This window comes from Lathamus discolor, chromosome 3 (genome assembly GCF_037157495.1).
Source record: "Lathamus discolor isolate bLatDis1 chromosome 3, bLatDis1.hap1, whole genome shotgun sequence".
NCBI lineage: Eukaryota > Metazoa > Chordata > Aves > Psittaciformes > Psittacidae > Lathamus > Lathamus discolor.
The window spans coordinates 62,302,588-62,330,348 of record NC_088886.1 but is presented as its reverse complement, the minus strand read 5'-3'; the positions used below and the strand labels follow the sequence as shown (position 1 = coordinate 62,330,348).

The 27,761-nt window shown below is 41.5% G+C and overlaps 2 protein-coding genes across 4 annotated transcripts in view; one reads left to right on the top strand and one right to left on the bottom strand.

The window, feature by feature from the left end:
* Window positions 1-1,714: 1,714 nt before the first annotated feature.
* On the top strand, window positions 1,715-25,693 carry LOC136012383 (very-long-chain enoyl-CoA reductase-like). 3 transcript variants are annotated; one of them, XR_010611691.1, is made up of 13 exons: window positions 1,715-1,884; window positions 11,761-11,811; window positions 12,303-12,354; window positions 12,681-12,725; window positions 14,051-14,154; window positions 16,143-16,258; window positions 16,378-16,483; window positions 20,817-20,889; window positions 20,980-21,023; window positions 22,427-22,484; window positions 23,193-23,281; window positions 24,172-24,298; window positions 24,398-24,448. XR_010611691.1 is itself a non-coding variant. In XM_065675592.1 (13 exons), the coding sequence occupies exons 1-13, from the start codon at window positions 1,858-1,860 to the stop codon at window positions 24,523-24,525; spliced, it is 939 nt and encodes a 312-aa protein (XP_065531664.1). In that variant the 5' UTR covers window positions 1,718-1,857; the 3' UTR covers window positions 24,526-25,693. The 3 variants fall into 3 exon arrangements, 2 of the variants coding, with proteins under 2 accessions (XP_065531663.1, XP_065531664.1); XM_065675592.1 differs by having other exon boundaries at window positions 1,718-1,884; window positions 24,253-24,298; window positions 24,398-25,693; XM_065675591.1 differs by lacking the exon at window positions 24,172-24,298 and having other exon boundaries at window positions 24,398-24,533.
* ABCA4 (ATP binding cassette subfamily A member 4) overlaps window positions 25,612-27,761 on the bottom strand; it is an 83,169-nt gene continuing 81,019 nt past the window's right edge. The window contains exon 50 of the mRNA XM_065675590.1: window positions 25,612-27,050. Coding sequence (XP_065531662.1) covers window positions 26,928-27,050 — 123 coding nt within the window. The 3' untranslated portion in view covers window positions 25,612-26,927. The remainder of the gene's footprint in view (window positions 27,051-27,761) is intronic.

Genomic DNA, 27,761 nt, shown 5'->3' with positions numbered 1-27,761 from the left:
CCATGCATCTGTCTGTCCCAGTGTCTGTCCATGCATCTGTCTATCCATGCATCTGTCTGTCCATGCATCTGTCTGTCCATGCATCTGTCTGTTCCTCTGTCTGTCCATGCATCTGTCTGTCCGTGATGTCTGTCTGTCCCTCTGTCCATCTGATCCCTGGCACACATCTCTGCTGGTACCACCCACTGGTTCAGCTGCTGCACCCTGAGCTGCCTGCCCTGCTCCGTGCCTGCAGCGAGGCCTCGGTCACTGGTGGGACCATCATATCACCGTAGAACCATCACCCCCCAGCTCCGCAGGCCTGGTCATGTTAGTGAAACCATCTGGACTGTAGCCATGATGCTTTTAGGTGACAGTCGTTGGTAGACCCCAAGTGGCCCAAAGGGAAACCAAGCACTTACATGGTTGGGTTATGTCTACATTTGATCGCGCTTAAAACTTACATCTAAACCTAATTCCAGTTTTACACCAGCCGATCTCACTGCAGACACACCAAGGGAAACAAAGGATTATGACTTGGGGGTGTTTTTAAGAGCAGACAGCTTCTGCGAGGCCACACAATGAACCTTAAATTCCTTCTATATTGGAGATTTGGGGTAGTGGTGGTTGGTGTTAACTACAGTTAAGGGGAACAGTTAGCCACAAACTAATTGTGCTGTCAGCACAGCCATGTGAGTCGTGTTTCCAACAGATTTCCTTCCCCAGGCTACACGTTGTGCTAACACAGGGAACCGATTTGCATAACTTCTGTCAGCCTGAAGCACTGCCTGATCGCTTTTGGGTACAGAAGGTTAGTTTAAATGTTCTTTATATTTGCCTTCTGATTACTTTTCCTTATTGGACGACTTTCATGTGTTTGAAATGCTTTCCGCGCTGTATGAACACAGAGCATCTGGGAGTGACACAGATGGAGAGAGAAAACCGTCAGCTGATGGAAAAGCAGTGTTTCCTTTGATGTAAAACCCCAAAAGGTCCAACTTGGTCCAAAGTCTGACCGTTCAGACTCGTGGTCATCTCAAGAAGGTGCATACACCTCTCCATACACCTCCTAGCTTGCCCATATTTACACTACTAGTGAATCCTGTCCTGTTGGGTGCTCCTGATGGGCCCTCCAGCTTTCCAGCAGAGCCCTTTTCTTTGGGTGAAACTTATTTTTTGATATTCCATTTAAGTAACTTTGATAGTTAGAATTCCACGGAAGCAGGTTAAATTTAGGGATTGCAGAAGGTTTTCAAACAGCATAGAGCCTGTGTCTTTCTGTCTAATGGAAATCTATGGCAGTGAAAAAGCAATGGTCCTTTAGAGCAGTGTAGAATTTGCTGATATTTACTTACCTCAGCTCTAGAAAAAGGATATCATGTAAGGAAGACTGGGTGGAGGAAAAGCAGCATCAGCCTCTGTACTGCTTTATGCCATGCATTTAATTCTCAGCGGCGGCAGGAACACATTACAGGAGAAGAAGGAATCTCAGCAGAGTTCTGTTGTCAGTCCGATCACCCCCGAAACACAATGTAAACTACCAGAGGGAGAAAGGAATATGTTCCTAGTGCGGGTTATCTCATGAAGCTACTTCAGAGCTGCAAAAGAACCTGAAACACGATTGATTTCCTGCAGCAATTCTGCAACGTTCAAAGCAAAATAACCCTCCCCCCTTGACAGACAGGCCACAGAACCGACACGCCAGGCGGTCGGTGAGCATCGCTCTCCTCTCCCAGCCGTGCGGGCAGTGCACGGAGCCGCCGGGGCCCCGCAGCATGGACCCGGGCGGGGCGGGGGGTCCGGGTGCCGCCTGATTGGCCGCAGCGCGGTGCCCGTGGCCGGTGCCGCGGCGGGAGGCGGCGGGAGGCGGCCCGCAGGATGGGCACCAGAGCCGGCTTCTTCGAGGTGGGTGCGGGCCGTGCCGGGGGGGCGGACGGGGCGAGCCCGGGCCGGGCCCCGCAGCATCCTGCCGCCGGCGGACGGGGCTGCGCGGGGTCCCGGCGGGCTCCTCTCTTTCCCCCTCCATCTGCATTGGAGCACCCGGGAGCGGGAGCCATCCGCCCCAGGGTCTGCCCAGCCAAGTGCCCGCTGCTGGCGCCGGGCGGAGGGAGTCGCGGGGGGGGGGGGGCTCGGGCACGCCGCTCGGGTTCCTCGGGGAGAGGGGGAGAAGCTGCTCCAGCCCCCCCTGTCCTTGCCTTTCCCGGGCACGCTCCCCTCGCCGCTCCTCTTCCCCGCGGTCCCGGTGGTCCTCGGACGTGGCCCGGGAGAAAGAGGAGCGAGGAGGAGTTCCCGGAGGCGCGGGATCAAGGGCTCTGGGCTTCCCGGGGCTTCTCCGGAGCCGTGCTCAGGCTGCCGGGGTAGGTCTGGCAGCGCATCCCGGCCGTAGGGAAAGAGCGAGAGCGAGGAATGTTCTCGGCACCTTCTGTCCCCAACTTCTGGGAAGACCCCGCAGCCCGGTGCGTTCGAGTCTTGCGTGGGAAACCATAAATCGCCAGACGGAGTTCAGTACAGTCAGCTCCTTGTGTACAGAGTGCAACGTAATGTGCACTGGTGAGTGTGAGGGGTAATGGATCTCACCAACTTATATAAATAGCCACACCGACTCTCTGCTAGAACTAGTGTGGCTAGCGAACACAAAAATGCTTCAGAGTGGCTTGCGTTGCAGAAACAGGTCGGTACAAACTAAACGGCAGCAACCCTGTGTTCCTGCAGGCTCACACTCCAGTTTCTGCCGCACGACTTGCCTAAAAACAAACGCACCTCCTTCCCCCTGGGCACAATCCAAACCATGATAACATTCATAGTTCAAAACTATGCTCCTCTATTACTTACCATGGCCTAAAAGTTCTGATTTTGCTTTCAAAGCTCTCATGGAATCCTAGGTTGAAAGGGACCTTAAGGATCATCTGCTCCAACCTTTCCAGGCAAAGCATGACCTAGACTAGATGTCCCAGCACCCTGTCCAGCCAAATCTTAACAGTGTCCAACACTGGAGAATAGAAATAGTGTAAAAGTGTTCTGGAAATGACAAACAATTTAGCAAAATAAGCTGGCTCTGGCTCTTGTAGGTGCAAGGTAGGGACCTACAACCTGCCTTTTCCTCTGCAGTGTTGGCTTCCCTGGTTCCTAAAATGAGAAGCAACCAAACTTTTCACTGCCTCCTGCATATCTACCAGTGTCCCAAGCTCTTGGGAGATCCAAATGGAGGAGCAGGCACATGTGTACTACCCTTCTGAATGCCTTTGGTCATTGTCTGCTCTGGAGGTTTGCTCTTCTGCCTGAACTTCTAAATAGCAGTTGTTACTGGAAGACACCAAAAGCCCAGACATCATTATTGTCACCTGACTTTACAGATGTGGAAACACATGAAAGCAGAGTGATCTACTCCATCTTGCTAGGCACAAAGACAGTATTAGGTAGCTCTGAGCAGTGCTGTTGTGTATTGCTTTCTGCACTGGTCTCCCCACAGAGTTCCTTCCTGTTACAAATTCATTGATTTTGAATTCTGACTTGCATTTCCCCACTGTGCATTCAAAACTGAGCTTTCAAAAGAGAGATGGTAAGTGTCCCACCTCTCCCAATCTCTGTAGGTGTTACAAATGCTATCATTCCCAGTCTGAGGCACTGCAGCATTCTGAACTTTCCTCCATACATCTTTAAACCATTTACCCTTTATTGCTATTCTATGGCACTTCCTTGTAGGAATCACAAGGCACTTTATGATCACCAAACTGTGGCTGACTGAATTGTTTAGGATACGACTGTTGCAAGTTTAGCAGAGGTTCACTGGTGGAATGTTTCTTCCTGTTTTGTTGAGTTTGTGCATTTGACCATGCTTAGTATCCAGTCAATTTCATAGGTTCCTGAAAACGAAGTATGCATGGATAAAATTACTCTTGAATGAACAGACCTACAAAAAGATGGCCAAGAATATCAGGCTGATTGTGAGTGCCCACTGGCTGTTAATTCCCTTCCTTTTCTTTATCAGAGTCTTTCTCAGTGCAGCTAAGACAGAAACACTTTAAAAATAAGCAACATGGTATTACAGTGACTATTGCCAGTGAAAGGCAGATTCAGCTTTGGACGTACCTTTAACTCCTTATTTTGAATTAGCTGTGTTCAAACAACCAAGAATTAAGAGCAACCACCTAATTCAGTTGGGTGTAATGCTCGGTGTAATGGATGGACAGCAAGAAAACCCAGAGTGTCTGAGTGATTTCCCTCTACTCATGTCTGTGGCAGAACCAGTGTGCAAAGCCACGTCCCTATACTCCTTCCTAGACTTACGTCTTCCTGACTGCCTCTACATTTCTTAGATTAGGCCTTGTCTACTTCAAGTACTGGTATGGTTCTAATTTCACCTCAGCTTTTTTATCATTTAATCACATAGGAAAAGCTTAGGAAGAACAACTACAGTTTAAAGAAATACATGCATACATGAAAGTACTGCACCTGAGAATTTGAGGAGATTCACCTCCACAGATGTAGAGATTTATGGTAGAGACCTGTACCTAGATAACTAATATTCTTTAGGAGTGCTCATTTCTCCAAATTGATTAGAGCTCTTCTTCTCATCTATTTCAGCTATGCTTCAGAGCTTATGATACAGTTTATCCTAAAAGTGCCTGCTTTTCTCCTTTCCATACAAAGGATGTCTATGTGCCATGCTCGGATGTAAATGTCTGTACTAGAGAGCTCTGGAGTTAGGCTGATGAATTCTTTTCTTTCTGCTTGACAGGTCCAGGTCTGCAAAAGCATTTCACATAAAGAAAATGGTATGGTGCTCTGACTTCCTGGGGGAAAGATACTTGAACAAATGCACTCATACTGTAGAAAATCAGTGGCATAAGAGCAGCAGTTGTACTTTTGCTTCCTTAACTGGTTTGGATGTGAAGTGCCTTTTGTGAGCAGTGATAGCCAAAAGTGTTTTGGAGCCTTCCCTCCCTGAGGATAGACTGAACTGGCATGTGCAGTACAGTTTAAAAGCAATAATGTACTGCCCTCCCTTGCTGGCATTTAAAGTTTCCCCCCTTCTGCCTGCCATGAAAACCCTCTGGATGCAAGGCTGGGGAGGGGGGGGTGCCTGCTGCCAAGCTGACATTGCTGAGATGTCACAGCTCCTGTTACAAAGGCTTCTCCCACTCAGAGCTTTGCTGTCTAGAGCTCATCGACTAAGAGCAGTGAGAGCAAGTGCCAAAAGCAGGACTGCAGAGGAGTTTAAGAGTCTGTATCCTCCAAGAGCTGCCTGAACAAGACAAGGCCACATGAGAGATATTTGAATGATCATTTAAAGGGACACTGGTGGAATTTTTGCTCCAATTTGGAGACATTTGCTCTGTTCTCACAAGTAACACATAGATTCTTATCACAGAAAGAGATGAGATGATAGGGAAAAATATTCTCCCTTTCTCTTCCTTCACCACTTCTCCACACGCTTACCAACACATTCTAACACTCAGTTGTGCTGCTTCACTTAAAAGACATCAATTTGTCCTATGGAGCTTGAGAGAGAAACCCAATTTTGCATAGGAAAATGTTAGTAAAACATTACATGGGAGGAAGTAATCAGAATTTGATGGCTATGTTTAAAATCAAGTCCTATTTTAGAAAAAATAATGGACTTCTTTGAAGTATATTTTAACAGATTAATACAAATCTTTTAAGTCCACCTGTCAGTGTAAGGTCCAAGCTTCCTAGGGCTTCCAGTCTTCCTGCCCTGTAAAAAGCAGCAGACCCATCCTTGATACCAAAGAGATAAAAGGAAAAATTAAAAACAGGGGAAAAAATATCTCTCTCTCTTAATTCTCTTCAATTCCATGTCAAAAGCATACACTGGATATACATTTTTGACATCTATACACCAAATGATCCATGAACAGTAGTAATGGAACTATAGATACTGAAGTCAAACATTGCAAATCACAGTGCAAAGAAATTATTATGATTTCACTAAGAATTTATAAACCTCTTCTACCTGAATATTATCACCATAAACTAAAGCCCTGAGGCAACAAACTTTCTCTTGCACATGGAAAAGGCTACGCAGTGGTGTTGAAAAACTTGGATGTCGACTTAGTGTTGAGTCAAAGCTGGCTGAGGTTCTCAGATGGAGTTAATCCAGCCTGCTGCATAGTGACAGTGATACTCAGTGAATGATGTGACTCTTCAGTATGCCTGGGAAATTGGCAGTGTGCAGCTCTCTGTTAGCCAGTGTAAGTAAATACCCACTGTGTCAGTATTCACTGGTGCAGGTTCCTTTCCCATCTTGTGTATCCTCCTGGAAGATGTCATGCTAGTAAAAGCTGGAAACCTTTCATAGGCTTTCAAGAGCCAGAATTCTCTGTGAAAGCACAAACCCCTAACAGATCTTTCTTTTGTCAGAAAAAAACCAGCCTCCCACTTTGAGGGAACACACCTTCCTTTTCCTTCCTGACCATTCTCACACTGACTCCTTTTATCCCCTGCCAATTACATAAATGGATTCGTCTTTCTGAAGGATGACCATCTGTAGCTCTACGTCTGTTACAATCCTGGTCCAGGTCCACAAAACAACCTGTGGTTTGCCATGCCTTCAGGTTAGGCACCCAGCTGCAAGAGCAGATTGGACAATTTGGTTAAGGTATCCAAGTTTACATCAACTCTGTCCCTTCACTGTGTGGTATCCCAAACAGCATTCACTGTAGGGAAATGCTGAACAGAATTACAATGGAAATGAGCAGTGCTTGAAGCAGCCCAGAGACAGGAATTCAGAATTTCTCTTTGTTAGGAGACTGCCCTTTTCACTGCAATACACTCCCGTCCTCTCCTGCCTGTACTTTTTGGTCTCTCTTGAATCCTTTATTCCTTGATGGTGGCTCAAGCCCGTTGTGGGCAGAGTGGGGAATGGCAGAATGCCACTTCCTGGCAGTGTATCTAACCATTTCTATATGGCATGAAGAAGCAGATCATCTCCTTTGCTAGCAGTTTAGTTTCATTCAAAAATACTCTAAATGCTGTGCATTGTGCTGAGCTTGGTGTAACGATGTTTACTGGACCAAGGTCCTCAAGGATTTAGATGCAGGCATGCCTAACTAACAGATCTGAAACAGGTGAAAGAGCTAAAAATGTACCATGAATTTCAGCACAGTTCAGACAGTGGTGCTCCTTGGTTTGCATAGGTGCAGAACTTAGGAAGCTGAGGAGTAAGCACCTAGTGTATATCTTGTGAACCTGCAAGTGTTAGACATCCAAATTCTACAAAAGTGAAATTTAATTGCATAAAACCTTCTGAGTATGGGTGTCACTGTATCCTTCCTCTTTATACACAGTCAAACAATGTAATAAAGTTTTAGTCTCTTGAAAAGTGAGTTAATTGCTTCAGAGAGGTAAGGCTCTACTTGGACTACTTACAGAATAAGGTACAGCCCTCCACAGGTAAGATGATGACATTTCGATTTGTGGTTAAACATTTGCCTTTGGTTCTGCTCTGGGATTCCTCATGCAGCATGTAGCTAAGTTATGGAATTCCCCACCTCAGGACACTGTGCATGCAACAAGTTTACACTGGTATAAAAGGCCCTTTGGCTTAACAATATTGACTTAAGGAAGTTACTCCTGATATGCCCTGTATGAGATCACACTAAGGCATGCTTCCTTCCTTCAGGAACAAAACAACCTACCAGAAAAGTCTGGTAGGACTAAGAAGACAGAGAAACTGGCTAATTCCATAGGAAAAGAAAAAGGTTTAAAAAAGGTAGTTAAGACTGGGCAACCACTAGATTTTTTTAAGTGTTGAACTCAAGGAACCTGACTTGTGTAAGCACTCTAATAGCTCAGACAGAATGAACTCTGCATTAGTCTTTCTCAGGCTGATTAGTTCCTCCACTGTAAAATAAGCAGGATTTTTTTACTGAGTGATTTAGAAAGAAATCAATACAATAAATGCTTATGTCGGTCTCACAACGTCTCACTCAGCTGCAGTTTACTCAATCTTCTGAGTACAAATGGCTAGAAATACAACTTCCAAGACATGATAAGTGCGTCACTATTGCCATAGAAGTCATCATATAATTTCTGAAGATCTGCTGATCCTTAAGCACTTGATACGGCTTTAAACTATTTAAACAGGAATTTGATCCACTCAATGTTTTGTAATCCTATTGCAGGGACACTGCATCCTAAAAATTAATTTTTAAATGCTCTTTGCTCAACTGTGTTTCCCCCATGAATAAACTTTTCCCCCTCTTGTTTTCTGAATTAAACTGCTGAAGGTACTTTTCTCTGCTTATATCATGCATTGATAATATCCTTTGCCCTCGAGCTTTTCTAAACAGTAACAATTTAGAATTTTTCTGTTTTGAAAGCCACTATCAATCTTTAATCCTTATACAATAGATTTGTCATCTTAACATTGGAGATACATATTTATAGTCACTTATAAAAGAGTTTTAACATAGCTACCTTGCACAAATGTGCCTATTATTGATTAAGTTCTACTCAAAGTAGTTTTAGAGAAGCTGTAATTTAAAATACCTTTAAAAATTCACACAAGAAGTGCACTGTAAGTCATCCTGCACTAGTGCAGGCCAACAGTCAGTGTCTAAATGTGCTAAATGCTTTGAAAACACATAGAAATTCAAGTTCTCTGAGCCAAACCATTTCTGTTTGAAAGAGATAATACCCATCAATAAGTGTTCCAAAACCAGACTGCTGGGTATCTAAAAACTGTTGCCAGCCAACACATTAACTGACTTGGTGCTGTGCCTGAAGACTGGAAACACTGTGTTCAGTGCCACCTGGGTTCATGTGGTTGGCCATTATGTTCAGAAAAGATAAAATTTTTTTTATCAGAAAAGATATAATCTCTGTCCCTTATACAGGGAACATCTAAACTCTGGAGGATGTTCTGATACAGGTAAGAGGTGTGAAATTAGAAGAAATGGTCACCTTGTTTTCAATCTGTCATTGATTTCTATGGACTGGAGTTGAATCTGAAGTTGTTCCATCTTTCTGAAAAGGGAAAGGAAGGTTGATATTTGCTTAGATCTTGAAAGTAATTGAAAGTAACTGAAATACCTGAAGCTCAGGAATGGGTGTCCAAAAAAAGAAAAGGAAAAATAAAATAGAAATATTGGATAATTTAGATTGCAAGGGACTTCTTGAAGTCATATAGTTCAATTCCTGCTCAAAGTAGATACAACTAGATCAAATGGCACTGGGTCTTGTCCAGTCCAATTTAAAATACCTCTCAGGATGGAGATTCCACAGCCTCTCTAGGCAATATTTTTACAATGTTTGGCCAAGATCATGGTGAAAAATTTTCCTTGTATCTGATTTCTGTAATTTTCCCTTATTGCAACTGGTGTCTGTTGCTTCTCACCATTATCGTAGAATGGTTTGCGTTGGAAGGGACCTTAAGCTCATCCAGTTCCAACCCCCTGCCACTGGCAGGGACACCTTCCACTAGAGCGGGTTGCTCCAAGCCCCTGTGTCCAACCTGGCCTTGAGCACTGCCAGGGACGGAGCAGCCACAGCTTCTCTGGGCACCCTGTGCCAGCGCCTCAGCACCCTCACAGGGAAGAACTTCTGCCTAAGAGCTCATCTCAGTCTCCCCTTTCAGTGTAAAACAATTCCCCCTAATCCTATCACTACATGCCCTTGTAAAAAGTCCCTCTTCAGCTTTCTTGTAGGCCTCTGTAGGTGCACATTATCACTGTGCACCTTCAAGAAGAGTCTGGATTCATTATCTTTATAGATTTCCTCTAGGTATTTGAAGAAATGGGCCAGTACAGGTAGGTATGTCAGTCTGCAGTTCAAAGAGACACGGTAGAATAGAATCAAAATCAGTATAGAGGATCTTGGATAATTTGTTTTCCACACTGATTCTAGAGGCTCACAGAAGTACCTACATTTCTGCACAGCCACTCTCATGCAAACCACAGAGCTAAAGAAAATGCTCCATGATTTTCAGTCGGGCCTTGTGCATAATGAGAATAACCCTACTAAAACAGAACGACTGGCAGAAAGACATCCAAAACCAATCTCTAATTGGCCTGGAGGAGGTTTCTCTAATATAGCCACTCAAGACCATAGACTAAAACTACCTCTGGGGAATCCTGATCCAAAATACATATGCTGGGAGTGGGTATGGAATGGGAAGGAGACTGCTAAAACTGTGGGTACTGCTGCAATCTGTAGGGCAGCCCAATGGTATTCACTAACACAAGAGTTTTGAGATACACCAAAGGTTTCAATAATCCTCGTAGGAACTCGGCATCAGAAGGGACAAGAAATGTTTTATAGCCCCCACAGTACTTGTTCTGTGGACTGCAACAGTCAACATGCAATGTTTCAAGAACCACCCTCTGGGAAGGGAGTTCACTTCATTTGCTTTCCCAAGATGATCCACAGGGACATTAAAACTTGAAATTTGTGTTACTTCAAATATAAAACATTACGGGAAAACACATAATATCCCAATAATCTATCACATCTTTGCTACTTATCCCAAAGGAGGAAAAATGCTTACCTCCCTTGATGTCCCACTTAGAGCCTACAATGCACAGGCAGAAAATATCATTGCATTGGTATCCCTTGTGGAGATCAGATCTGATAGTTCTGGCTGGAGCTGAAGTGCTCCATTGCTGCACCAATAGAGAAAGAACAATTTGGGACAAGTAAAACACAGACATAAGATACTCTAACCAAGTGATCTCTTCAAAGCAACCCTATTAGAAAGATACTGGACTGTGACTCCTATTTTTAGTAAGGAATCATATTTAAAGTTTAATGTTAATCCATCCTCCTGGCCAGTTAATACCAAACGTAATTCATGCTAGATGTTTAAAAAAACCCACAAATCCAAACAACAAACTCTTTCAGTACAAAGTAATGACAGTCACAGTCACTTAGTGTGACAGATAAGCTCTGGACTTTCATTCTTAGCTCTACCACAAAGTTCCATTACAGTGTTTGATGAGAACAAATGAAATCAAAGCACCACCTCTGTACTTTAGGTTTTGCTATCCTGCTGCAACTGGGCTTTGAGACATTTGGGACCTTTTCTGCTTGGCTGTTGATTAAAATCATAACCTTTTGCCAAAGTGATCATGGAAATAAAGTGCTCTTTCCTTTTCAGAGCTGTAGCTAAACCGTGGCTTGGAGTGTAAAATGCCAATATGTAGTTACTAATACAGGTGATCTGGGAGGCAAGAGTAATGTTGAATATTCCTACAACAGCCTCTTAAGGATCTGTGAAGTCCAGATCTTTAGCTGCATTTGTTCATTATGTCCACTAACATTTTCCAATCTTTTTATAACTAAAATATTCTGGGAACAATGCACATTAATCTTCAATATGTATGTACTCTGAATATTGCTTACAGGCATATATATGCACTTGCCCCTCCCAACTCTCTTTCTACTTTTATAAATCATAAACATTGTGTTCCTTAGTGATTCCTGTGAATTCCTGTCTCTGCCCCTTATTTGTTCCTCTTGCTGTAGCATAATACCCCAGATCAGTGCGTTTTGATCAATAAATTAGCTACTTCTGCTTCTGAATATATCCGGGGATACAATTTATTTGGCAAAAAGACTCACTTATTTGCAAGCTGTGTGCTTTGAGAACCTGGCTATGATTAAAGCCATCTCTTGAGCCCATGAAAAGTGTTTTTACCACAGTACACAGATCTGGGAAAAATGGTATCGCACCCTGAGCAATGACTGTGAATTTGGGAAGCAAGTGAGAGTTTAGAGATTATTCAGCTGATCATTAGTAATTCTAATTTTGTGTCCTATCAGGTGGAAATCCTTGACTGGAAGACAAAGGAACAACTATGCTTCCTAGATAAGGTAAACCCAAAACCTATTTAAAAGGCTAGGTGACTAATAACTAATAACTTTTCTTAAGTAAATTTAGTGTTTATGAAGGGCATCTAATCTCCTGACAGACTTCCTTTGGCCAATAAAGAGGCAATGATTATGCACACTTCATACTGACTATAGACTCCTTCAACCCTTTTCCAGAAGGAGCTTTTGGGCAAAGAGGACAACTTCATCTGCTTCACTGAGAAGGTGCTAGTTGTGTTTTACTCAGTCATAAGCCACCAAAGTGTCAGTGCTGTAGTAACTCTTGATCACTGCTACAGAAGCTGCCCCTGAAGCAGATGTCACAAATTATCCCCCCTTCTCCTGCAAGAAGTACCTTGACCTACCCATACCAATGCTGCCATCTGTTATACTGTCACACTGTTTGAGTAACATTTCTGCTTGAATAGTCTCAGACCTAGTTACTGTCTTTCAAAGTATGCATCTCACATATACCGTATTTTTTTGTTGCCTAGGTGGAACCAAATGCCACAATTAGGGAAATCAGATTGATGTTCCATAAATTATGTGAGTATAACTTTTGCAGCAGTTTGCATCACAGCAGAATACGCAGCACATAAATAGGAGAAAATGATGTCATTTGAAACATGTGTTGTGCACACACAATGCTGAGTAACCTGCATATATGAATGTGATCACAGGGAGATTTCAGTATAGTTTTTTTATCCTGATACCCCTTTGTATTTTTTCTGCTGCAGAATTTCTCACAGATATTCGTATTGAATAAATACCCCTACAGATTTTAACTAAATCTTCTCTTGTTGTGTTGCACTCATTATAGTATTGGATGATTTAAAGCATTGTGTATCACACAATTCTGTATGGTCTTACAGATCCTCGGTGGTATCCAGCAAGGCAGTCGATAAAACTTGATCCAAGTAAGTACTTGTGAGGAACAGAGTAACAAAGCTCTGAGCAGGGGCCTGGCACAAAAGGTGTACTTCGCATGGGTATGAGCTCTTAGGAATGAGTTTCCAGCTATGTTAATTAGCACTACAAAGGCTGAAAAGAACCCAGAATAAACTGAGTACTTTGGAAGTATTGAACACATTTCCACCCATGTGCCTAGTGCTTGGTAATTAACTAACTCAGGACTATGCACATCGTTCCCATGCACTTTCTAACTACTGAGCACTTTTGTTCTCAAGACAGGCAGCACAGAATCGTGATACCAGTTTCCCTTAGCTGTAGTGAAATGATCTCCACAGCGATGCTCAGCTGGGAGCACTAAAAAAGGGCTATGAGTTAGAGCTCTCAATTCACATAATCCTGTGCTCTCAGGCAGGAATTACAGTTCTTTTGAGGTAAGCTAATGCAAAACACATTGCCATGGATGTAGAATTTGCTGACAAAGCTGATGCCAGCTGGCTGGCTTCGTTAATGCAGTAGTAGGTATTGCTACTAGAAGCATCTTAGTACATGACCTGGGTACACAAAAGGAAGTCTAATTGCCAAGCTGTGTTAATTCATTTTAGCATTCAGTATAAAATGTGGCAAATTCTTTTACTTCCATGAAGTGTAATTTTATTTAAACAGTCCCTTACAAGCATACTGGTGAAAATTAGTAGGATCTGTCCATGGAAACAGGTCTATGAGTATCTTATTCCCTTCTTCAAAGATCTACCTTACCAGATTCCTCCATGGACTTATGTTGTGAGACTTGTAATGAGAAAATGCAAGCTTTCTGGAGATTCCCCCAGATCTAAGCATTAGAAACTTGAGAATGAGCTAAAGTGCTGTGGAATCACCTCCTAGCTGTTTGGTTGGCAAAAAAAGGAAACACTGAAAACTTGTAGGAAATCCTTCCTATCTCAGATTATCCTAGCTTTTGTTCATATGACAGTGAGCAATGATAAGAGATGAAAGAGATGGAGGTGCAGCTGACAAGGAGGTCAGTGAACGATGGTGAAGGTCAGTGACCCATCAGCAAATTCTGCTGTAGCAGTAATGAAGCAAGTTTACTAGACTAGGCAGGCACATGGGACCAAAAATTCTCCTAGCTGACCTAGAGGACCCAGGCTTTTATGTGATTACAGGGATAAACGGTAATTAAGTATAAACATCCTTATTTTGTTTATCGAGATTCCAATAAACCCACATCAGCTCAAAGACTCCCACAGATGGGTTAAAGCACAATATAAAGCTAATACGCTGCCAAAGTTGACTTGAATTTCACTGATGTAATTACTTCTTTCCTTCTCAGAAGGAAAGTCCCTGAGAGATGAGGAAATCCTGCAGCACCTCCCTGTTGGCACAACTGCTACCTTATACTTTAAAGATTTAGGGCCACAGATAGGATGGACTACGGTGAGCTATGCTTTAAGCCTGAGCCATTTTAATGGCTATTTTTCCTTACATCATTTTTTGTCTCCAGTATTTCTGCATGATGCCTGCTCTGATAGTGGATGCAGGCAATGAATCTTCATTGCTTCAGTTCATTTAATCAGGGAAAGCAGTAAGAGGATATTCTGAATGCCTAGTTCCCTGGGAGAGCAGCAGTGGAAAACTTGCTGCAGGGTAGGCTGGCTCTGCTGAACTAAGCTTCAGGTTCTCAGATGAATTTAGATATCTACTGAAACATCAGTAGGAACTAGGTGCCTAAATGCTTTTGGGGATCTGCTTCACGGTGCCTGTAGAACTCTTCTGACAAAGATCAGGATTATACTCCCACAAGTTTGTCCTGAAGAAAGGCGTGTGACAACTTCATGTCAGTAACTGAAGTGAGTTCACAAAGTAAGATCAGTAAGTAGCTGTCTGCGCGTGGCTGCTGGTGGTAGGCGAGTGACAGCTGATAATTTCTGCAGCATTAGCAGCCATTCACAAAGACCTCGCATATTTACAGTCTTAGCTCAAATGCAAACCCTGTACTTGGCAGGCAACTTGTTTATGCAGTAAGGAGACCAATGACCCTTCCAGTTCTTCAGAAGGCCCATGATGCACATATTACGCTAGTTCTAAGGAAACAGCACAGAAGGAAAAAATACCACATAATTTAAAGGCATGTTTGCCATTTCTTAGCTATGAGACATCAATAAAAACTTGTGTAAATGACAAAGAGCAAAGACAACATTCATAGGAGGGAAAACAAAAGAAGTCAAATGTTCTGCAAGACTGAATCTTCACATCATTACTTTGCATGCAATGCTGATAAATCAGGCAGCTATTTCACAACAGTAAGACAGGAAAAAGCTTCTAATGGCCATGTAGACTCCAAGACACACATACGTTAATATATACCAAAATATCACAGTGCAGATTAATACCAAACTTCTGCCATTCCATAATCATTCCTTTACATTCTGCTCTCCCTGGCCTTCAAGCTACTTCAAATGTGAACCAAGAAATACTTCAGAAGTATAAAATAAAGAAGTTAAACTTGTCATCTACAATCAAACCCAATCTTCACTGGAGAAAATGCTGATTTGTACAGAAGTTGATAACACAGCTTGTCTGAGTGTCAAAATAACTGTAATACATCAGAAAACAGTGGTTGGGTTTGGTTTCTGGTTTTGGTTTGGTTTTTATTGACAGAAGTGCAATCAATTTCCCTTCCTTCTCCATAAATGAGGTATGTGCCTACCTTCCTCACCTGCAGAAGTGTGAATAATTCAGCTGTTAACATTTGGTCCAAGGTTAACTTGACTTTCAAGTGATGCTCCTCAGAAATGCACATCTATCTGAAATGAAACCTAGTTAGATAATAGCTTTTTTGCTTTCCTCTCTTTTTTTTTTTTTTTTTCTCTTTGTGTTCAAATTAAAGACTGTTTGAACACAGAATGTATTCATTGTTTCCCAGGCTCTCTGCTGTGCTAACTGCTCATACAGATGGGGTCACCTGTGAACACTTACAAGCTGTTTCCAGTTTTAACAAAATTAATTCCTTAGAAGCAAAGCTCCTCTTTTCCAAGACAAATTCTTCACCAGATTTCATTTTAACCCAAAATAAAGCAATAGTTTTTCAGGGCTAGAGGAGGGTGAAAGCTGCGCAAATGTAGCATGCATGCATATTTATCTTGATCTCTGGGCTGCTGTTACTATCTTTTCATGCCCACACTGTATCAGCTGCACTGGCAATGGCTGTTTGTATGCAATGGAGGCAAATGCACTGCAAAATATTTACATGCATGTCTACCAGTTTCATAGCCTAAGCCCAAACCCGCTGTTCCCTCCCTGCCTCTCTAAATGCCATCTTGGGTTGGTGGAGGGGTTTATCCCACTGCATTAGTTATCACTAAGAAACCAAAGCAAAATTATCATCTAATTCAGCTGTCTAATGATTTTCTCTTTTTTTGCAGGTATTTTTGATAGAATATACAGGTCCATTGTTCATCTATTTTCTGTTTTATTTCCGCATGCCTTTTGTCTATGGACTGGATGAGAGGTTTACATCAAGTCCGCATCCAGTAGTTAAGTAAGTCCTTTTGCAGGCCTGAGCAAGTATTTCTTGTTAGCATTGTAGTCTTATTCCAAATGTCTTGCCACACTTGTTTTTTTACGCACTCTTAAATGCTTTTGTCTTGCTGTTTCTAGCTTGGCATGTATCTGCCATTCTTTCCACTACATCAAAAGGTTGATTGAAACAGTATTTGTTCATCGGTTCTCCCATGGGACTATGCCACTGAGGAATATTGTGAAGGTAAATTGTGTCAGAATCTATCCATGGCCCCCCTTACAAATCCAACCTAGGCAACCTATGCTCTGCCTCTGCAGCACAGACCTTTTGGTGTGGCTTTTGCAGTAACATACAGCAAATCTCACCTGTAAAGCTGTAGTTCTATCAAGAGATTTCTTAATGTCGCTATTGTATAACCCACATGTTCCCATACTGTTATGCATGTTATAATAGTCTCATTGCTCTTTTGGAATCACTCAGCTAGCTCCCTGGCAGAGAAGGTTTTAGTAACAGCATGAAGTTTTAACATAGCACAGGCAAGCACAATGTTGAATGGTTTTGCCTTGAACACTGTCTTTGCTGTTAAGCAACTGCTAATTTACCTTGGATCCAGCACAAAGCAGTTTGGTTGTTCTGCATTTTCTTCACCTGCAAGAGCACTCCCTAATGTTCCTACTGTTGCTGTGCCATAGGGCAGTTGTTGAGATGCAGGCCTAGATGTCTGTGAAGTAGTACAGTGAACTGCGTGGGTATGCATGGGCTGCAGTTATTTCACAAATGGCTGCAACAGAATACACAATGGTATTCAAATACATGTTTTATATTCAGGAAGACAGGGAACTGGAAAAGAATATATTATCAGCATTTGGGTATTTAACATTTGGTATTTAGACAGACCCCTGGAATTTGCCTTAACAGCCATCATACTTTCAGCAGCTGAAGCTCTCCCTTGTGGCTAACTCCTAATGGGGATGTGTTCTGGTAGTTCTGGTAGCAGCTTCATGCTTTCCAAATGGAGGGAGGGTCTGTAGTTGAGCAGCAGCCCTCAGGAAGAATCCTTCCTGGCAATTTACTGTGTTTTCTGCAGTGGAAGGGTGCAGGGGTTGTTAAAAGGCTAGTAGATTTCTTAAAGCCTTGCTCTTGACACAGGAGCAGCTAATGCATGCTAAACAGCAGAAAAATGAGCAACTTTACCTTGAAAAAGGATGTGTGCAGTGTGGTAAGTTTTCATTTTCTCACTGCTGTCTCTGACAACTACTTGTTCCTTTCAGCCCATGCAAACTTGTTGCTAAAACTGACATTTGTACTGATCATTCTGATTGCTTCAACTTTTCCACCTTCTCAGGTTGGCTGTACTCGCTTTCATCTGTAAAGTTGCTCACAGTTCTATCTCTTAGCAGTGCTTGGGTTTGATTTGCTTTTATAATTTCATTGTCTTCAGTGGTTTTACTCCAAAATTGTGCCAGTAAGAAAAGTACCATATCCTCTTCCTTTTTCCTCCCACATGCAGGTGGTAGACAAAGCTTCTTGCTTCAAGTGTTTGATCACATACACAGCAGATATACATAGCTTATTTCCTAAGCACGTGGAATAAGACCCACTTCAGTCTCAGTAAGCAGAGATCTGAGACAGGAATTGATGAGATTTGTGACTTTCATCCTTTGTTTCCCAAATGGAAATAGGAATAAATGATGCCATAAAATGCGGCAAGGGTTCATCAAAAGCAGAAAGGTAGAACACCTGATAAATGTGGACTTAGTAAACAACTGGCTCAGACTGAATAAGATAGGGATGAATACAAAAATTGTGTGGTGATAAAGGAACTAACTAAAGGAAAGATGATTGTGGTTGTGCTGGAAAAGCATGTCAAGCCTCTAATAATAGGGAGGTACCAGTGGAAATCCTCAAAGATTATAGCCTTACAACTAGTCTTACTGAACATTTTCATGGGTAAATAGAAGGGATATTGCTGCTTTCTATAAAAACACCTGGAGGAAAAAAAAAACCCTAGACCTAAAGAAATACCATTTAAACCAGAAGACAATATAATGAGACAAACAGAAGGGTACATGCTAGTCATGAATAAACATAGGCAGGGCATTAAGAAATAGCTGTGGCCATCATAGGGATCATCAGTTAGAACAGAGAAAACAAAAGTCCTAACCATAACTTTGTGAACTTAGGAATAATTTATTTATGGGATCCCTGCAAGATTTGATCTTGATCCACAATTATTTATTTTTTTCATAAGAGATTGTTGTAAAACTGTAATATTTACCTGGAATATGAAATAGTCACAGAAACAATTTCTTTCAAAAGTCTGCATGTTGTCTGCATGTACTCTTCCTATCTGAACGTCACTGGAGGCTTCATGAGCAATACAACTTCTAGTGGCAGCTAGACATTTGCAGTGTTACTGCTAAGGACCTTAGCAGTGGCAGACTCTACTCTTAAAGCTCCTTTTCTTATAACTGATGAATACTCTTGCAGCAAAACATGTTCTTTGGATGAACAGCACTTGCTTAGCTTAATTACAGCATGTATTGTTGGGAGCTGAGCCATGATCATTTATTTGTTTACTGAAATACATTGCCCGGTGACTCACCCTGTGCCAAGCCCTGAAGTTAGGGACAGGTTTTTCATAAGATGCCATTTCAAGATTACAAGAAACTGCTTCCTCCTAGGTTTGTACAGCAGTTAGTAAATTGTAGGTTATGCTGGAAGAAGCTAGTGTTAGGGAGGAAGAAGTAGTTTATGGATAGAACACCCACTAAACTGTTCCTCACTGAAGTCATTCTTCTGGCTCTGCTGCATTTCCTGAGGAAAAGGGAAGTAATCACAGGGCAGGGGGTCTGGAACTAGATGATCTTAAGGTGCTTTCCAACACTAACTATTCTATGATTCTATAATTCTCTTATGTCCCACCTGATCTGTAATTACTGGTTAATAATTTGCTGTTTCTCATCAGTTGGCTATGAATATATAATCTCAGAGCAAGGACATACCATGTGCTTGTATTACAGCATACCCCAAAGGGTGTCCATTTTGTCTGAGGTCTCTGGGAACTTCAGTGGTTCAATTAACTCTGAAATGGAAGTGGGAAGACAACAAAATGTTTGATACCAACATTTGCAACAGATGGGAAGGCTTACCCTTCACCAGCATTTGCAGCAAAACACACCAGCAGACACTGCAGTCAGGTAGTATGGGCTGCAGATGCTGAGGTAATCACTTGTTTGGGGTATTATTACTAGAAATTCATTTCTGGTTTGTATAGGCTGAAAAATTCCAAGTAAAAAACCAAAAAGTTAGACCAGCCAGAACAGGAAAGAATGCAGCCTTAGATAAGGATTTTGTCTTCATGAGCAGGAAAGGAAAGCTGTGAAGGAGAAAGCAGAAAGACCTAGAAGTGTCTAAGGTATGTGAACCTATGGAAAGCCAAGAGAAAAGCATCACAAGAAAGAATAAGAGGACCAGTGCTTCACTTAAGTGAAAATAGGAAGGAAGGAAAGATCAGAGAAAGGAAAATAACAGGAGAAATGGTGAAAGGAAGATGAAGAGCTCGGTTTTGGTCTTGCTGAAGTGCAGGTGATAACCAAACATGCCCTAAAACATGAAAAGCTGAGGCACTAGGTTTGATAAAAGAAGAAATCTCAACTGATGAGAGGCAAATTTCAGAGTTGTTGACAAGGGTTAAGGTCCGTCTCTACAAGACCTACAGGTGGGAGCATAGAGGAAGAAGAGGAATAGGCCAACAAAGGGCCTTCCTCCTACCTGTGGATATATATGGTGGGAGAAGATAACCTGTCACCAAGGTAATGAATGAGTGTCATAAGAAAAAACACAAACGGCAGGGCAAGGAAATCCAAATGAGAGGCAGAGATTGACATTGTAAGTAAGTTTTTTTTCATGGATGAAGCCTGTGAATAAGCTTTGAGATTGGTCAGCCCAGCCATGAGGTATTTTAGCAGAGTTTAGAGAATGGAAGCTGGGTCACAGAAAGCCAAAGACAGCAGCAAAAGGGACAAACTATAGATGTCACAGTGCAAGGGCAAAAGAAAGCGTCAGACACCATGACTGTAGGTAGGAAAAGTTAAAGCACGGGAAAGAAAGAAAGAAAGCAAACTGATGGTGTGAAGGAGAAGAGGAAAGGCAAGAGTCTGGGCAATACAAAGTAATAAGCAGAGAAGAAAGCACAGTGCCTAAATCTGGTTTTACAAAGTCTCAGTGGTCAACATAACAGGTCTCTCTTCACCATACAGCCTAGGTGGCACTTCATCTTTTGGCTTGCCAGACAAAATAGATTTGTTTTCAGTACTATGATCATATTTTCTAAAACTGTTTACAAACTTAACAGCTTCAAGATATTTGTCGGGAAATCTTACTGGATGCACACTATGTCCTTCCTGTAATCTCCTGTTGTCTGCTCCCGCCTTACCACACTTAGTACTGTCATTTTCTGTTGTATTATCAGCAGCTTGAAGAATCAGCCCAATTCATTGCTATCAGCGGTCCTTGTAGTGAATACTGGCCTAGAGGATTGTACTAAAACAAAGAAAAATTCCCTGTTTTTCAGAACTGCTTGTATTACTGGGGATTTGCAGCTTGGCTTGCTTATTACATCAATCATCCTCTTTACACTCCTCCTTGTAAGTAGCAAAACAACTCTCAATATGATTTAAGTACTTACGTAGTTGCCTATTTGTGCTACTCACATGTAAACTTTTTTGTTTTTATAGCTTATGGGAAAAAACAGATAAATTTTGCTGTGATCATGTTTCTGGTAAGTTTGTTGTTCTTTTAATATAATGACAAAACACATTGCTTTATTTCTTATGTTGTATAAGTGAGGGAGTGAGTAGGATAAGCACATACTCAGAACTTCAACAGCTGGGACATACTATGAAGCTGACCACTTGCATACTGAACAGATCTATTCAGTTTTTTAATGCGATCTTGTACACAAGGGAAGATTTTAACTCAGTATCCATTCCAAGAGTGGGATAATTATCTTTTATAACCTTTAAAAGAAGCCTTGAACTATCAGTTTGTGACACTGTGTTTAAAAGCCAGTGAGTTTGTTTTGTGAACTGTTGGAGTGTTAAGGATCACAACAGATCACAAAACTCAGAAAACTGGCCAACTAAGCAAATACATACCTATTGCTGATCATTTCCAGGGATAGCTGTTCATTTCGCTGGGCTTCAGAAGTTTTTTACAGCTTTCCTTAGGAAGAAAAAGCCTAAAGTCACTGCCTGTTCATTCTCACAATTCCTAAGAACATTTCATACATGCAGAAGCAACATTAGAGTAACCAACAAGATGTACCCATTCTTCCTATGTATATGTAACTTGTTTAGAACATCAGCTGTTCACTTGCTTTGAGAAACTGTCAGTAACTAGAGGATCTCATAGCAGCTTCCCAGTAGGAAAATTTCATGAGTTCATCATCTGTTTTCATTTTATAGAGAGACTACATAGCTGAAAGCACAGAGCTGGCAATAAAACTCAGCAGCTCTGACCACCAGTCATTTGCTTTAATAGTTATGCTTTGCAGATGCTGAAGACTGCCCATAATTGTGTAAATGGGTCATTTCAATACACTTCCTGCATAACTGATTGGTGAAGCATTATTTCAAACCAGTGGAGGAAGCTGGGTCAATTATATTTAATGATTCTGATAAATTATACTCTAGAGAAGAAAACTTAAGAGTCCTTAATTTTCCTTAGGATTCTAGTAACTTTTGAGAAACCAGAACTATGCAAATGATGGGGGTTTTGGTGATTTTAAAGACGTAAGTATAATCAAAAGATAAAGCATATTTTTATCAAAAGATAAGTAAGGTTTACTTTTATCCCCTTTGGTTTACTGCCTTTAGATCTCATAGGGATTATATAAGCAGTAAATTTGATCCTATGAACAGAGAGTCCACATTTGCTGGCAAATCTCATAAATGTATGTGAGTATAATGTAAGTACATACAAGTATAATATGGGCTCATGTTTGAACCAAGACATTCCATCCCCCTGTCAGACAGCTACTGCGGTTAAGGATATTTATTATGCTGATAATAGGTTCTTTCCTCCTATTCCCCCTTTTTGTAAGTACCCCAGGAACTAACAAAAGGAAGACAAGTCAATAGAAGGGAAACACATGTTTAACCTTGTCATGCTTTTTTCTTGCAGCTGTGTGAAGCTGGAAATTTTTCCATTCACGTTGCACTCAGTGACCTCCAGAGAAATGGTAAAAACTGCACTTTGGTGCAGCCTTCAGTCCTTCTACAGTTACTCTACCTCATGAAAGAGTGATCCTGGAGGGTGTTGATACCTGCTAGCTGACTGCTGTGGGAGCACAGGTTGCTCAGCGCTGTCGAGATTGGATCCTAGGGGAGATCAGACAGTGCAAGGAATCCAAGATTGTTAAACAGCACTTCCTATCTTTCTTACTGGAATTTTGATGAGTTCAAATTGTGTTGGGGGGAGCAGTTGTATTAGTTACACTGGTAGTGCAAAAGGAAACAAAGCTAGTATAAGCTATGCTTTGGTGAGCAAGGGGAAGTAATTTCACTGGCTTCTATAGGGGGCACAAGATCACTGTTCAGGCCTGGATTCCTTAGGCAGGAGTCAAACATCTTACAGCTATCAACTGTGACTGCTAAAATCCCATTTTGTGACAAACTAAGAAAACCTTTAACTTCTAAATCTAAAACTTAAGGTACCTCTTCTTACAGGAGTGGCTGTGATCAAAGGCATGTGTAGATGATTTTCTAATGCCCAGAACATTTCCTCCCATTCCTTCTCGTGTGTCCAGAGGACAGCCTGTTTTCCCCCCACATCCTGCTTGTCCCTCTGGCAGTGATGAGACACAAGAGTAGGCAGAGTTGGGTTGTCTTTATAGGAAACAATATACTTAGGAATGTGAATATTTTGTGATTTGTTTTCTGATCTATAGGATCCAAAACCCGTAAGATCCCATATCCAACAAAGAATCCTTTCACATGGCTGTTTTTCTTTGTATCTTGCCCTAACTATACATATGAGGTATGTATTTTCAAACAAGATGTTTAGATTTTAGTTTGGCTGAATATACTTTCATTTCTTTTGGAATGTTAAACATGAAACAGTTCAGTTCAATACCTTTCCCCTCCTTTCCTAAACCCTGTGAAATCAGATTTCAGACAGGAACTTGTCTGTTCTTCCTCTCCTTCACTGAGGCAGTACTTACAGGGCTAACCGTAAACACAGTCCAGACCCTGGGCCTGTGCTTCAGGTTGGACTTGATCTTAAAGGTCTTCTCCAACCCAGTTGACTCTATGAGTCTAAAGCAGTGCAAATTTTGCAGACAAGAAGAGGGAGAGTGCCACTGAATGGATGCTGCAATGAGGGGATGGGGGCATCTGGTGGAGTTATAATATAAGGAATATCACAGACAAATAGAAGATACTGTGGTAGAGGAAAATAGACCCATGTCATCCTCCCCATTTTCTTGTTATGCAGTTGCTTGTGTTGGTTGTGATTCCTTTAGAAACTTGAATCATTTTATTGCTTCATATTCCTCAATCAGGAGCCAAACTCCTGACTCAGGTTCAAAAGCAGTTAAAACCAGTGCAACTCAGTGTAAAATTCACTCTTGCACAGAAAGACAGCATTGGGTTTTAACTTCAGAGGTGATTAACAGATGTTAATGAGACCAGAATTTGGCCTCAGACAGGAAGTTATTGTTCCTGGCACTGATTATAAATACAAAGTAGGCAGAGAAATGGAAAGGACATTATGTTGTAATGCTTACCTTTTTTTCGTGATAATAGCTGTGGAAGCAGACATGAAGGTTTTGTTTGTGATAAGAAGGCACTGTTCACCTTTTTGGCTAAAGGTTATTAACACTAGAAACTGATCTGGCTGACCTTGGCTTTTTTATTTACCTATACTAGGACAAGGTTGGTTTTGATCAATAGAGACATAAATGCAAATGCTGTCACCAGAAACATTTTAAATTTCCTTGGCCAAAACAGGTGGGGACCTGGATCAGTTTCACTATCATGACTCAGTGTGTTCCAGGTGAGTAATGTTTTGGTACTTCCTCCTGAAGTGATGTCAGCAACAAGAGCAAGTTTTTAATCTGATACTGAAATGTTTCTTTTTATCCCTTCTTTCCAGTGGGGCTGTTCACTTTGCTTTGCTTCATCCAGATGACAGTCTGGGCAAAGGATAAACACTGCACCTACCTGCGAGAATTCAAGGATTATCCAAGTCTTCGAATGCCAATTATTCCCTTTTTGTTGTAAGAAAAAAGGTTTCATTTGAATATTGCACAGAGCTTCAAGACGAAAAAGCTTATAAACCTCCTGCCAAATAAGTGAATAAATGTAAAGGGTTTTGATGCATGTTGAATCTCCACGCTGAGGGAAACTGTATGCACTTGAAAGCTACACTTCTTTACATTCAAGAATTCTCAACTCAGAAGCACCTTCTAGAAATAAGGCTTCACTGCACAGCTGGCAATCAAAAGCCCCTAGAGTTCACTGTAACCTGACTGACTTAGATTCTCATGTACAAGTCTATTTAGATTGATGGATCACAGATACTGAGAAGCCTGTGCTGAAAAGCAGCTCCAAATTTAGCAGTGGCATTCTGCAAGATGTAAGTACATTGGAACGAGGACATACCAGCTAACTACTGGAGAGCTCAGTTCAGCCAGCATGGACAGCTGGCCTGAATACGGAATACACAGAAGAGTGTGCTGCCTGAAGGCAGGTGCTTTGTAACATATAACATTACCAAAGAATATGAATGGTTTTCTGGAATAAAGAAATAGGCAATATTTGAAATACCTGATTTGGGTCTAACCCCTAATTTGCCAAAAGAATCTCAAGTGAGAAGCAATTTGTAGTATTTGAGGATGTAACACCCTGTGTTGATGGTGTTGATGGTGTTTCTGTTTGGTTGGTTTCAGTCTTCTTCATTAGTAAATTGCATACTAGTAAATAAGGTTCAGAAGATCTGATCTACACTATATCTGTGATATTTTGCCTGTTTTCATATAACAAGTCCTTATGATACTAAAGGACCTTTTACCCTGCATTTTATGTCAGTATTCTCTGAATATTTTTTATACACTTTGTAGATACATGAAGTGACTGCTAGTCCTCAGTTCCCTTCCTATTTTCAGAGCCAAGAAGAAAAATCAGCTACAATTTTGGACTTCCTGTGTTTTCTTTTTCACAAGATGTTCAGTGGGACTTAGTTGGGTTTTGTGCAAAACCTAGTAAAAAAAAAAAACTATTGCATTCTATCTGAATTATATTTTCAAGAAGCTATTTTAGCATATGAAGAGAATGCATAGATACTGTTTTATTTCATTATTTATTTATTTCTCTCTAATGGATGTATAGAAGATTTTTCAACTATTTGTAAGGGTGAAATATGCAATAAATTCTAGACTCTATTTTGAAATCAGTTGAAATAATTATGGCAAAAGAAGAAGATTACAGAAAAAATGCTGAAGTTTCATTGTATTTTGTAGAGTAAAAAGTAAGAATGTCCTTAGATTAAAAAAAATCTACATCAAGTGATGAAAAAAACCCTAACAAAGCAAAAAACCCCCACATGACCCAGATTTTATTTCTCTATAATGTATCTCAGAGAGGAATCCTTAGAAATGGTTAGGTCTGGTAGGTGAAGCAATACATCATAGTGAATTTGTTTTGTGTTGTCATTTTCCACTGGTTTGACTGTGAAGCAGAGAAAAGAACTAAATGCCAAATGGTTTCCCACTGAGTGCAGTGTGGAGCACAAGCAGGTTGAAATTCTCCTTCTGAGCACAGAGAAAAGTATGTACCTTGTTCATACTTTACACCCACTTCCGGGCCAATTACAGGAAAGAAGGAAAAACTGATCCTGTTTAATAACAAAGATACCTTTCCAGACCTCCATGAGGAAACAAAATTTTGGCAGATCTGGACACACTTTCTTGCCTTTTAATCTCCGTTTTGAGATTATGCTTCTATTGGAGAAACTGGAAGATGAAGATGAGATAATTTTCATTAAGGTTTGGGGTTTTTTTAAAAGCAAATTTCTTGTCTGGGTCTGAGATCTGAATTAATTCTTCCCATTCATGCTGAAACACCTGTCTGTTTTCACTGGCAGCCTGGTGAGACATGAAGAAGTCTCCCAGCACTAGCCCCATCAGCCTGCACTGATGTTCTGACCTTGGTAGTCATGCACACTCAGGATGGCAGGAATTCACTTCTCAGCTGGGCAATGTTCTCTGCACTGGGGCCTGTCTGCTGACTGGTAGCAGTTGACTTAAGAGTTAAACAAGAAAAACCTACCAGCCTAAAAGGACCAGCTGCAGAACCTATCTTTAATGCTCTTTACATGTCAACAAGGAAGAATGAGACGTATCCTCTTGTATCTTATAATGAAGATATATGTTAGAGGAAGATTTTGTTCTATAGCAAGGACCTGCCGTTCCTTTGACACTTTCAGCATATACTGTTCCATATAGAGCAGTAGAAGTTTGCTGTTGCTAGGGCTGTTGCTGTTGCAAGCACAGTGCTCAGAAAGGTGCAAAAAAAAAGTCAGTATAATACTGAGTGTGGGGACCTTTGTTTGAGCCTTGTACCGCTCTGTTATGGCACATCTTTGCACTGTGCACACTCGAAGTGCTAGTGACTGTAGGAACAGTCTATGCAACTGCCTGCTGGTGCAAAGCAGGGGACACCTTTGCTTCTCGGCTGGCTCCAGCTGCACGGGGATGCAAAGGGATTTCCTCATCCTCCATCTGCTGTTTAGCAAAGTTCACAAAAACCTGTGTGAGGAAAGCAGAAAATGTCACCATCTCATCAACTGAGATGAGTTCGTGGAATGTCTGTACATGTGCATCCTCTTGGCCTCTCTGTAGGGAAGAGACAGGGAATTTGTAGACATGAACTGAGACACTGTGTATCAGCAGAGATCATTAACTCCTCCTTTATTTTGACAAACTTCCTTGCAGCTTCCTTCCTTTGGATGCACTTGCTTGTCACTAAAATCCTTCTTCTTAAGCAGAAGATGGATTCAGCCAGGTTTGCCTGGCTTTCACAGCATGAGCGAGTTTGGTTGTGATGGGGAAAAGGAGACTGAATATTTTAGTAGGAAGCTGTAAGGCAGCCAGGAATGTCTCTCTAGCATTCCCAAAGACACCTTTGAATATGTGGACCCTCAGCTGCCTAGGAAAGCAGGCACACAGGGCTAATACCCCCTAACAAGTGGGTGTTGCCAAAATTCCCAGTGAACTTCCTAGGTTTTGTGTGTCTAATTGCTCCTGCATAACAGTGCATGACAGGGAGATATCAACATTTAGTAGATATCACACTATCTCTGACACAGCACAGTCCAAATCTCTTATTAATAAGCAAACATTATTCCCAGCTCAGGAAGCCTGATTCTGAATATCTGACCTTGCTCAGTCTGCTGCTCCTGAAGGAATGGGCTGTGTGAATTCTGTCATCTGGAAAACTGTCTTACCAGCTTCCAAATG